The sequence below is a fragment of the Lepisosteus platostomus genome, chromosome 23, assembly GCF_059453375.1.
Source record: "Lepisosteus platostomus isolate fLepPlt1 chromosome 23, fLepPlt1.hap1, whole genome shotgun sequence".
In the NCBI taxonomy this organism is placed as follows: domain Eukaryota; kingdom Metazoa; phylum Chordata; class Actinopteri; order Semionotiformes; family Lepisosteidae; genus Lepisosteus; species Lepisosteus platostomus.
In genome coordinates, this window is record NC_142633.1 from 10,622,605 (window position 1) to 10,635,933 (window position 13,329).

Consider the following 13,329-nt stretch of genomic DNA (forward strand, 5'->3'; position numbering starts at 1 on the left):
CAGCAGAGAGGCATTTTTTTCCTCAACTTGAAAAAAAAGGGGTAATGACTCTTCCTCCAGTCTCCAGTTTGACAATTGAAGTGCCAATTTTTAAACATAAATAGAGTATGTGTCTAAACGTTTTATTTTATTAACAATATTTTGTACAGCTCATTATCTGCACTTAAAAAACTTCTCAGTTCACTTTTTTCTATTTTAGCTGAAAATTACTCATTCAAAGTATGGAATTTCACTGTGTCTTTGGAATCATTTCATTCAATGATGCTTTCTACATCTAGATTATATTTCCTTAATATAAAATGGACAATCAATGCTCTTTATCATCATTACAATATGTTCCTTCTTCACTGTGTAGCCAACAAAGTCTATGATGATTTCCATTTCTTAAATAATTAAGCAAGATTATTTTTCATAGTCAGTATAATTCTGAGGTTGCTGGTTCATAATATCTGTTTTAAATTATTTTTGAGTTATTTTAGACTGATAATACACTATCACACTATAATTGCTTGTAAAGTCTACATTAGTAGAAATTAGTGTGTTAATGTAATATTCTTTACAGTAGAATTCTTTGGAGCGGTTAACAGAATTTTTTAACATTATTCTGACATGCACTAAACTAAATATTTTACAATAATCTCTCCACATATAAAACTAGACATATAAATATAACTTAAATGTAAACTTCAATTATGAATGTCAAAAAGGTTAAAAAAGTCACACAATCCTTAAAAGAAATAAGCTAGTCACTTCTGACTAATTGTTTTGAATAATATATTTACATTGTATAAAGCATTTCAATATTCAATGATATAAGGATAAGGCTTCAACTCTTTTCTTTCCCATTATTCCACTGTAGATTACTTCTCCAATAGCTGATGTCACAGCTGCTATCTCTGAAAAGGGAAACATTTCTACGAGTGTCTGAACTTAGAATTGTCTGCCTGACAGCTTACAAGGAGTAAAATGTGCTTTGCGGATACATTTTGTCCATATTTCGACTTCTAAAAGAACTGTGTTGATTGTTCAGAGAAAGGCAAAAGAAAATAAGATAGGAAGAACAGACTCATACAGTATCGGTTTTTATTTCTGAATGTTTGCTAGAGCGATATCTCACCCAGATTGAAAGTCTAACATAAAGTCTAACATAACCTTAAAAAGTTGACACAGTTCTTTAAGACTCTATCCAAAAACACCAGGAAGATATCCAGAATATTGTTGGTATAACTATATACTGTTGGTATATACAATGCTACTGTATATCAGTGCCTTTTTTGCTGTGTTTTTCCTGTGTAATTATATTTAAATTGTATGTTCCTACCAGAAGGAAGTTTAATGTTATGCAACAACACCTTAGATACACTGACTATTAATGCAGACAATCCAACATCTTAAAACATTTAAAAAAGCCTCTCATACAGTGCATTGTAATATGATTTAATGAGATATAATGTGCAGTGTACTACACACTAACTATACTGCACGTCACTTTGATGGCCCTATTAATCTTCAAAATGAACAGTTGCAGGATATTGGGTATTGCAAGAGCACAAAAAAATCATTATTCCAGTTCATCTTTATAAAAACAAACAAAAAGGTGGAACTCACTATAATCACCTGGTTCCCGGTCACATGACTTTTTACCTGTGTTACTTAACTTGTGCTACTCAAAATCTCAACCATTTGAGATTGTCCACTGGCTGAAGTGGTGAAGATTCTTTGGCCAAACAAAGGTCGAGCTTTATCATCCTGGGTTCAACCTGGGTCATATTTCTAACTGACTGTGACAGAGGCTAAAAGTCTGGCACACAACCTGACACTGTTAATCAAGTAACTTCAAAATAATTTTTCAGCATTTCAAAGAACAGTTATTCTTCGACATGTAGTGTGCATCTGACAACTACACTTGACATATACTCTGTATATATATTACATTTTTTGTTTTCATATATCTATGTCTTGCATTTTGTTGCAAAGGAACAAGTAAAGGTTTATTCCATGCTGAAAAGAGAAGAAAAGTGTTACGATGCATAGTTCAGGACCCTATGCAGACGGTATTATCCGGAAGTGGAAAAGGACAACGGGGAGGAGATGACGAGGATCAGGGCAGGTTGACGAACAGGGGGGCGTGACGACAGTGAACTGGTGCTTGGAGGGCGTGGCCATGGCAAACAAGTCCAAGGGAGTCCAAGGGGAAATCCGGGGCGAAGTCCAAGGTCCAAATCCGGTAGATACATCCACAACATAAACTAGACACAGTTCAAAAACCGGATCCGGTACAGGGACAGGGAAATAAAAACAGGATGACGAGGCCAGGCGCTCTGAGCCCCAGACTCAGCAGGGTCAGGATGCCAATAGGAGGCCTATGACCTCAAGCCGCGGGAGTAGGGCGACTTGGTGGTAGGCGGGCCTCCAGGCATCCGTCTTCCAATGCAGAGCCGGGAGTAGCGAGAGTGCCCGGCTTAAATACTGGGGCAGGTTTGAGGGCGGGTGATTCCAGAAAGAACAAACCACAAATGAGATTCTGAAGAAATGAGAAAGCTGAAAATTTTGACCATTGTTACAACATAGTTCTGACAAAACAAGTTACAAAGGCCCAAAAACAGAAACTTTGAATCAGTTTATATGCTGATTTGGTTATTGGAGTTTCTGTTATTTACCCTTTTGTTCTATTTCTTCCTTTTGCCCCAAAGTGTGTTCCTGGTAGCTATTTTGCTACCTAAAATTTCAATTTTTCCTGTCTGCAAAACATGCAAATGTTGAAGTTTCCTGAACAAACCCGTGCTTGATTTTCTGCTGGACAGACCTAAATAATAAGAAAAATAAACAAGTGTATTTTGCGTAGTGATACAGAATCACCCTGTCATTCAGTAAGTCACACAAAGAGCTCTTTTGGGAAGGATTAGCTTATAATTTCAATTCATCACTAAGTTTTGAATTGCAAGCAATTTATGCAAAAAAATGGTATGCATTAAGGCCAATGAAATGATTCCCCATGTGAGTACAGAACATTCTGAAGTTGTTCAGACTCTCCTGCTCATGGACAACATTTTTTGTTGGTTTCCTAGCATGCTGGTGAGGGGGTTCAAGGATACACCAAAGGCATCAGGATGGAAGTGAAATGGACTCAGCTGGGAATGGTCTTTTTTCTGCTGCTATCTATAGTCATGACAGGTTGCTTCTTGTGGCAATACCAGCTGCCGAAGGTAGAACCAGGTAAGTTATTCCTTCTGTGAGCTGCATTTTGAACCTGCATTTACACTCTTCCTAGGGCCATTTCTAGTTGATATTTTTTAATGGATTTAACAATTTCGGGCTTCTTTGAAGTCCTCAGTTGTCAAAAGCTCAGGACTGAAATCAGTGAGGATGAACCAGTACTAAAAGGAGACTATTTTCTTATTCCTCCTTGTGATGGTCTTGATGGCAGACAGTTTAGCTCATTTTTCTTTGTACCTAGGAGTTTTAAAATACTTTGGGCTTCTATCTAAACAGGTGTACAGTTATGAAGCAATAAAATACATTTTCATCTAGTGCAACAAACAAATTGGGCATGCTTGCTCTAGATTTCTCTATCGGCAGCAGTTGACATTTTTGGGGAGCCGACATTAGCTTAAAGTGACTTATTTCTATTATCGGCTCTGCAGAGGTCTTTTCATGCCATTAAAACCAGGAGCTACCTTCCACATTTAGCACTGTGAGCTTCTTATCTGTTCTTAATTACTCATTTACATGTGATCTCTGGAGATTACGTGAAGCTTGAAGTAGTGGGAGAAGGTTTTTAAGTCTGAACAGATGATGGAGTTGGGGGGGAACTCTTGAGTCATGGAAGCAAAGAGTGAAAAAGATAAAAATTTGCATCTTCGTGCCAGAACATTGTTATAGCAATCAGGCACGGAGAGGTGTTTGAAAGTACAAACACTATATTTAATTATAGGGTCTGTAAAAATAGTATACAGTTGCACTGAGCACTGAATCACACTAATAGTAATGGGACATGGGAATTTAATAAAAAATGTTCTTATTGAATAGGAATTATTACCTGGAATGCAAGACTTATTTCTTATTCACCTTCTTTCCATGCATATTGACTTAGATAATATTTTTGTTAAATTGTAGTGTGTAGATTCTTAGTGGCTCACTGCTGTTGGTCTATTTATTCACCACATATAGCAACAAAAAAAAAAAGCCTTTTGCTCAAGGGGAAACAATCAGAGCTGAGGCAGTGTAATGATTGGGTACACATTAAGTGAATTTGTTTTGCTGGTCGAATTGAGAGAAGAGGCCTTTAAATAGAAAAACCTGTAAAAGTACATACTGTGCCAGTGGATTTGCCGCATTGTCTTTAATGATTTTCATAGTTAAATCAAAGCTTCATTCATGCCCAACAGGAAACTTGTTAAGTCCCTGCATCTATCGGACTGTTTACCTTGGCACAGACCACATCTTGTGAATTCTGTTTGATGCACTGCGTCATCAAGGAACTTCTGTCTTCTTCCCCTGCCTTGTGTAGATGCTGTAATGGATGGCAATGAAAAATCGGAACATATGTGTCCCCGGTTTCCAGAACCTATTCCTCTTGAGCACCCCATCCCCTCTCTGAAGGAGGCATTAGAGAAGGTAAGCTCACTAAGCAAAGGTTTTTGGACTTTCCAATGTAACCACAAGGTTTTAAGATGATTGCACCATGTTCACGAAATTCTATCACTTAGGTTGTCTTCATCGGCTTTCTAACAAGAGCTCTTTTTGATGACATTTTGTTTATGAGCTCCATTGTGGCTGTGGCAGAACCTATCCTGGAGTTGCACAAATAAGCCAAATAGTACCACAAGAGCTCGAATTTCCTTCTTCTCTTAATCAATCCATACAATCAATACAATCTTGCCATGACCCTTGCCAAGAAAAAAAAAACTTTCTGATAGAAGTAATAAAGTGGTTTGGGTATAACTATAAAGATGATTAAAAAAGTAGTTTGAAACATTTTGTGAAGTGGATTCCAGAGCTCTTCATCTTGTGATAAATATATTGTTCCTCCTAAGAGTAAGAGATACTGTACACTACTGGTCATTATGGTCAAATGCCCAGCCATCTGTGGAAATGTTCGGGATTCTGTTTCTCAAACCAATGCCTATATTAAATCTATGCCATCTGTTTCTAGTGAGTAAGAGTGAGTAAAAGTGAAATCCTACAGGGAATTCACTGGTAGTTGTGTCTAATACTGTTTGTGAAACCAATAAAAAATCATGCTACAAGTGCAGGCTGAGCTCTGTGATTCAGATATCACGAGCTCGAGGCTGGGTCATGTCACTAGCTGACTGTGACTGGAAGCTCCAACAGTGGCACACAACTGGTTAAGTGCTGCTGGAATAAGTCAGCCATAGCCAATGAAACAGTGAAACCCTATGACTTCTCCTCCAATGGGAGCTAAGCCTCCTCTACATGATGGCAGACCTTTAACAAACCAAAAAATGAATGGTTCAATGGGTTCGGTGGTTGAATTGGTTTAATGGTTCAATGAGTAGGTACAGTAGGCTGGAGTCTGCATTTCCTTTGTGGCTGCAGGGATTGGTGCTGTGAGCAGAGACAAAGGCACAATTAGCGGTTCCAAATTAGGTATGATAATAATACTAAATGATGTCCAAAATTATTTAAAAAACCTGACTGAGAAACCTCTTTCTCCACCTCAATATCAAAACAATATTGCTAAGCACGGGCATTATTTCAAAGGTATTAAACTGGATCATTTAGCCCCACAGAAGCTGCTTAACCAAAAAGTGAGTATTCCAAGATTGATTCAGCTCCACAGAATCCCAGCAATGTTGAGTTTTATACCACTAAAAGGTGGTGCCCACTGTAAAAGGTACTCTCTGTCCAAGCAATTGAGAAACATGGTGTTACAATCGTGGAATATAAACAGAGATATTGGATCCTAAAAATACAGAGGGCAAAACAGTAAGGCCAGGAGCCGAATTCCAATAAGCCAGGTATCCAAAAAGAGCCAAGTGTACGGTATAAGTCAAAGACAATATCCATAAACCGAAGTCAAAAGCCAGGCAGAGTTCGAGAGACCAGGTATCCAATCCAATTTAATTCAATTAGATGTGAATTTGCTCGACTTTATTGTGGTTGGAACCAGTATATCCACAAACCGTAGTCAAAAGGCCAGACAGAGTCCAAGGAACCAGGTATCCGATAAAGAGAGCCAAGTGTATGGAGTCCGAGACGAAATCCACAAACCATAGTCAAAAAGAGCTCAAGAAGCCAGGTATCAAAAAGCCAAGAGTAACAAAACCAGAGATGAAATCAGTAAGCTGAGGTCGAAGGGAAGAGAGTCCAAAAAAGCCAGAAAGAGTAATAGTGATGAAGCGCAGGGAGAAAGCAGCTCAACAGGAGAAAATGTCCAATACTGAGCAGTTTGTGTTCTGACAGGGTGTCCTAAAGCAGGGAAGTGCTGGGGGTTGTGACAGAACAGGTAAGCTGGTTGGTTAGGTGCTTCAGCGGGGGGCCTACGCCTTGTTAAAGGGACAGAGTGAGATACATGGGTTGTTACGCATGGCCAGCCACTTCCAGGCTGTGACCTCCCCTGATAGAGATTTTCAGCCCATGAGACATTGATGGAGATGCATTTATTTTTCTTGTACATTACATGTCAAAAGCTGGATAAATCAAAGGGAAATGCTGTGTTTGCAGTCCAATACTGTGAAAACCTGCCTCACGATATTCACAGCAAGCTTTCTCCTAACAGGTGGACATGCTTCTTCGGCACAGTATTCACTCCACCAGTCTTCCGTCTCTATCTGCCATAGTCATTTTCAATGACACTGTACTGTGGACTGGAAACTTTGGCAAGAAGAACGGCTCTGACCCCTTCTCTCCCCCACCAAATGAATATACCATCTACAGGTATGAAGTCGTCTTACTGACAAATGCAAAGATTTTCTGTCCTCACTATGATCACTTCACTTTTCACTGTGCACTGTTCCCTTACAAGACAGACTTATTTAGACTTCATCATAGATAGCACAGTGGGTAAGGAAAGGATAAATCAATTTCCTACCTAAAAACAGAATCAATGATGGATTTCAGGTCCATTTATTCTATTAAAGTATTTTTCAGCAAATGCAAACTGATGATTTTACCAAAATTATGTAAAACAACATGTGTTTAAAGAGTCGACCCCACGTTTTGTTGCTCACATTTCTGCAATGCCTTTTATTGTCAGAACAAAGGAAAAGTTACAAAGCAGACGGGATTCTTAGGCAGACATCTTTTGACATCTGACAAAATAGACGATATTCAAGTATCTGTCAAACCAAGTGACATGGTATATGATATGCATGATGAGCTAGGTTCACTCACTTGCATGTCAGTATAATTAGTACAGGGAGAGAAGGATTAATTCTGTAGTCTGCATATGTATCTGATATTTATAAATCCAATTAGTGATGCATATTCATTCAAGAAACAATCGCAAATTATCTTATTTTATTCAAAGTGTTAAAGGAGGAATTGATGTACTGAATTCATTTTAATTATCCTGAGCAGCTAGAAGAGAATGAGACAATTTTAAGACAATAGTAATGAAATGCAGCAGGTGATCTTAACACTTCTCAATAACACACACTAAGACTTTTTCCTGTTGATTAGATACTAGCTTAGGCAATCTCAGACAATTACTGTAGATGTGATTTTGCTTGACTTTATTGTGGTTTGAACCAGTATGAATGAAGTTAGTAAAAGGAACTAACAGTTAAGATCTCTGTAGGGGACAGCAATTTTTAAAAAGTAACGCTGATGTAAAATCACAAGCTACTTGTATGAGAAAAAGTACTTGAGTGAAAATTGTAAAAAAAAACAATCAGTTACCGTGTTCTGTTTAGTGTATGTATAAGTCTTGCATAATGTAATACATTGCTTCCTTAAAAGAATCTTTCCTCAACATCTTAACTTAAATATTCCCTTACATAATAATTTGTAACTATTTTCCCAACACAGGATAAGTGTGACATTGCAGAACTGATTAAGGATGTGTGATTTGCCGATTTAAATTGTGTTCAATTGGCAATTGAGTTCTGTTTCTTCTTGAGAAAAAAGAATTATCTGAAGCTTTTGAAATAACAATTCCACTTTATAACCCACAGCTTCACTTGTATTGATGTGATCTAAATTTTCAGCTTTTCTCTATATTTTTTTCCTTTTGAACATAGAAAAACTGAACATCACACAGTAAAATCACATTTACAGCATCCAATTTAATAGCATAATAATGATAACAGTTCAAATTGTGTTAAAAGGATGTATGCTTTGGAACCAAAAAAGATATATACATGAAATACACTTTACATTTCTGGTACACATAATGTATTTTTATTTTATTGAAAGAGGATGACCATAGCACATACAGTAGGAGCACTGGTTTCATTATTTTAAGAGAGCTAAGAAAAGTGCTTTCCTTAGATGTAGAGCTATACTGTATATATATTTAATTTTAGTAAAATGGCATGCTAGCCACAGTCTCAGACTGGAAACCTTTTGTGAAAAGTTATATCCAGGTTACAGTTAGACTTCTTTAATCTTTAATCTTTAATGCTGAATCTGATAATGAGATTCTGAGCTGCAGAAAAAACAACAACTGTTCCTTTCTGAATTTTATTATTATTGTGCCGGTGGGGCATATCTGATTTTTTTATTATTCAGAAATGTTAATATTTTAAAATCCCCAATTTTTATGTTCTTTAAACAGGGCTTTTGTCTCTGGAAAATGAATCTCCCTGTTGATTATTCTTAAAAGAATGTTGCTTTAAATGGTAATAAACTCCAACCTTCAGTGTAATTTTAACCTTCTTTAACCTTAATGAGTTCTCAGTAGCTGGTTTAACTTGGAAGAGATTACAACTGCCTAATAAATTAAACAATCATTCATTTATGAATTTATTTCTATTCTGAAGTTCCATATAAGTCTGTTCAAGCTATGTTATGCATAACATTAGATGTTTCCATTTAGCATTTTAAATTTAATTTATTTAAGTCCTTCCCATGCTAATGTAGATGCACTGTGGCTGTTGCCAAAACAAGTAGGAATAAATTTTGGTGTCCTTTTACATAAACTGTAATATAAATCACAGTCATGTATCACTGAGTTTATATAATTGGATTTGTTCCAGTTATAGACCAGGAACTATGCTTTAAGTCTTTTAATGAGATGGGCAATCTGAATACATTTAAAAATTTCCAATGACCACATAAAGATGCAGATTAATGTGCAGGCATATTTGCAACTGTGCATGGAGGTTTTTTAATTAACAATTCCTTCATAATGCCAAAGCAGATTTACTGTTTTTTGTTAGACAATGACTAAGGATCTTCAAATTAGCAAACCAAATGTTGTAAATTATTGGAAGTTGCCAAGATGCGAACCTCCTTTGTAAACTTGCTTCAGTTTTCATACTCAGTCCTCGAGCTCATACTGATACTCAGGAAGAAGGTTAGGTTCTTATCTTGCCTACTTGCGCTCTCCAACATATGTAAACAACTTGCCTTCTGGACTTTCCTTTGTGGATTTCTCTTGCATGCCTCCCGTCACACAATTGTCACCCTTGCCGCAGCTCCCTGGCTCATTCCTCGAGAAAGTGAGGGAAGGTTCCTTCTGTCTCATTATTATGGTCAGGCTGCCTCAGCTAGGCGAGTTATGCCATATAAACTCGAACACATTCGTCCCACAATCACATTTATTAGGATCTAAAATAACTAAGAACTTGTACTTTTCACATTCATGCTTTTGATAATTGTTCAATGTATAAGAAGGTGTATGGGGGGAAGCTTCGTCAGTCTGGAGGACAAGGAGTTTCCCTCTTGACTGAGTACAACATGAGTGATGTCATCTGATTATAACAAACTAAAAGCCGTTGGTACCACACCAGTGCTCAAGGTCTCGTTTATTATGTTAAGGACAAGGCAGAAAGTAGAGAAAAATAATTGAAATCAAGCAGAGGGAATGGGATCTAATAGACAAGTAATGGATTTCATACATGATATCCATTTGGGAATCGTTTTAAGGGGAACAATCTCTTAAGAACATTCTTAACAAGGGACCACTTCTCTTTGTAAATGGGGAATACTGTTGTACCATGGGAAATGATTCGATTAACAATGGGAATGATATTCCCCCTCAGCTCAAGTACTTTTGATTATGAGAAATAGCATTTTGCTATCTGTAGTCAAAGTTTCTTGTTCAAAAATGTTTGTCAGGATATTGTTATTATAGATAAAACTGAAGATTTACAGATATTGCTATAACTGGGGCTACTAATCTTTACTTGCAGGCTGCAAAGTATCTATGGATGTATTTTTTCTGTTACTATATTTTTCAGGTATACCAGACAGGGACATGTCATTGAATGTCAATATTTACACAACTGTTATTTTTGGCAGCTGAATTTTCAACATGCCATTTCACTTTCTCACAATTAGAGTAAACAGCATCACTCATTGCCAGATATAATTTTTAATGAAGGCGTAGTAGCCTTTTTCCAGGGACACCACGAGGTAAAGGAGTTTGAAGAAATGGAGCAGATCAGGCGCCATTAGCTTAACACATAAGCATGTTGTGTGTCAGCCACCTTACATGTAAGCCACTGATTAGTCAACCTCTGACTCATACACAACACTTAATAACCTTTAATGGAAGACCTGGAAATTCACTGATTTGCTGAAACATCTGCTCTTTTGCCTTCAGGCACGCTATTTTTCTAATTAAATGTGGGGGAACTTATGAATAAGCCAGTCATGATTTATTTTTAAGCCTATTATTGTGTTCATTTTATGGCACTGGGAGTGAGCTGTATGTATGAAATATCACATAACTGAGACTTGTCCTTGTCAAAAAGGCAAAAGTGTGAAGTCCTTGTTGACAGACTATTTAAGTGGTAAATGTTCCCTTCAGGGGAAGTACAGTTCATTAGGAATAGCAGCACACAGGAATTAAGCATATTGAAAGTTTTGGAATTGTTTTGTGGGTAAAGAGACTTCTTCACAAAGGAATTCTGCAGATGAGTGGAGGTCTCTTTCATGTTAATGAATTTGTCTCTGTGACTCACATATCTGTGTTGTGTGTGCTACAGGGTCGCCAGTCTCTCAAAGATTTTCCCTACGCTGATGCTCTACCGTCTCTGGGAGGAAGGCAAAGTGGGCTCCCTGGATGACCCTCTGGAAAAATACGTGGAGAATTTTACTATTAAGAACCCCCTGGGGAAATCCCGAGACTCAGAGCTTAAGTATATCACTGATGGGCTGATTTTTCTGGACAGTGGTGAAGTGCAGATCAGAACCTCCTCAGTTACGCTACGCAGGATGGCAAGCCAGCTCTCCGGTAATTACCAGGGAATGTTCCCTCAAGTGGGCAGTACAGTGGTACTGTGGTTAGCATTGCTGCCTCATGCTGTTGGGGCCATGGGTTCGATTTCGGACCTGGGGTGCTATCTGCGTGAAGTTTAAAGTATATGTTCTCCTTCACATTCGCATGGTGTCACGAAGCGTTCTTTCCGGACCCTAAACACTGGGAAAAAAAGCATGCAGGATACGGGAATAAAAACAGGGGGGCGTGTCCAAGGAGTGCTGGTGGTCGGGGGAGATGTGACCGAGGCAAACAATCCAGGGATGAGTCCAAATCCAAAGAGAATTCCATAAACAGGGCAAAAGTCCAAGGCCAGACAATCCATCCGAGACAGACGATTAAAAACCAGAACCGAGTCGGGACTGGCAGAGGGCACGGGAACGGGAACAAGAAACAGAAACTAAAACCATAACGGAGCCAGGCACATCCAGGTCCCGGGCTCGCATGATGCGGGAACCAATGCAGAGCCCGGATTGGCGTCAGCATCTGGCTTTTAAGGGGGAACAGAAAAGGGGCTGGAACAGGGAGCAGGTGCGGGTAATGAATAACAAACAAGGAAGGGCTGGAGCGCCCTTAAGAGAAGGGGTTTGCAATGGTGACACATGGGTTTTCTCCCACATTCAAAAGACATACAGTACTGGTACAGTAGGTTAAAATGGACAAATTCAAGCGATGACTTAGTTTTTGATTCTAACTCATATTAGTTATTTCAAAACTCAAAAGGTAAGAAAGAGGACATTGAAAAATCTGACTTTAGGCATGACAGTGCATGATGAAGAAGGTTTCATAAAAACTACATCCTCATACTCAATCACAACTATGAATAAATTATACAGTTTGAATGCTGGCCTTTGTCGTTCTACTTTACTATGTGTTCTGTTGCAATATGTGCACAATTACAAAAAACTTAATATAATTTTAAGTCCTGTAGTTCTGAACATTATTTTTGTTGAATTCAGTAGTTTCCTAAGGTATTTTAAACAGCATCTAGACTTCAAGAAATAAAATCATTAATTGTAACAAATTTGAGCAACTCCAGTTAAATTCTAGCTCTGTTAAAATATTACAGTTTATAAAAAGGAAGCCTTTTTATAAAAAAAGCATATTGAGGTAATTTCCTTATTTCTGGACTTTTCCATTAATCACATCTGTTTCTTAATTAATCACAGCATTACTTTGACACATTATTTACGCAGTTAACAAGGTAACACGTAATACAGGAATAGAATTTATCTCTGCAGATGGGAACTATAAAGAAACATCCTAAAAGTCTCTCTAAATACAGTATACAAAAAACAAATCGTAAATAAAATAGTTTCTAAAATGTTTTCACTTCACTGTATCTGACACAAATATTGACATAAATATTGCTCTTAAAACCAAAATTCTAAAGTTTATTTCAATATATAATTGCTGTATATGCTTTATAAGTACAGTACATATATCTTTTTTGTTTGGCTTCAATGTAATCGATTGGAAAAAAATGCGAATATTTTGCTAACAAAGGTTCAAGTATCTACAGTACTAATTTAAGGCTTTCTTTCTGTATTTAAGCACATTAATTTCTACATTTGTATATTTTATGTATATGTTGTATATTTTCCTTATTTATGTATATATATATTTCCTTGAAGAAAGTCCCATATCTGGTAAAGCAGCCTAATAAAACAGAGAAGGACAGGTACTATTAAGTCACAATTTAATGGGTTATATACAGTACCATATGTCATAAATTGGACTGTTTGTTTTCCATCTTCAGCTCACTTCTTCTGAATTAACAGCATTCTTTTATTTTTTACATTTGTTTAAATCAATGTTTGAGTCCTTTTTTGGGGTCCAACTGAATCCCCAGCAATTAATGACAGTGCAAAATCACAGACCTGTAGGGAAAGGAGAGACATACCATATCCCAGTGACAAATCTCAATGCAAACTCTTTAC

General features: G+C 37.3%; 1 protein-coding gene across 3 annotated transcripts in view; it reads left to right on the forward strand.

The window, feature by feature from the left end:
* Positions 1-13,329, forward strand: part of lactbl1b (lactamase, beta-like 1b) — a 32,364-nt gene that overhangs the window by 11,840 nt on the left and 7,195 nt on the right. For 2 of the 3 annotated variants that reach the window (XM_088616959.1, XM_088616960.1), the window contains 4 exons: positions 3,069-3,216; positions 4,511-4,617; positions 6,743-6,900; positions 11,118-11,365. In XM_088616959.1, the coding sequence (XP_088473085.1) occupies positions 3,069-3,216; positions 4,511-4,617; positions 6,743-6,900; positions 11,118-11,365 (661 nt within the window). Of the gene's footprint in view, positions 1-1,977; positions 2,228-3,068; positions 3,217-4,510; positions 4,618-6,742; positions 6,901-11,117; positions 11,366-13,329 lie in introns of all 3 variants that reach the window. The other variant, XM_088616958.1, reaches the window with a different exon arrangement.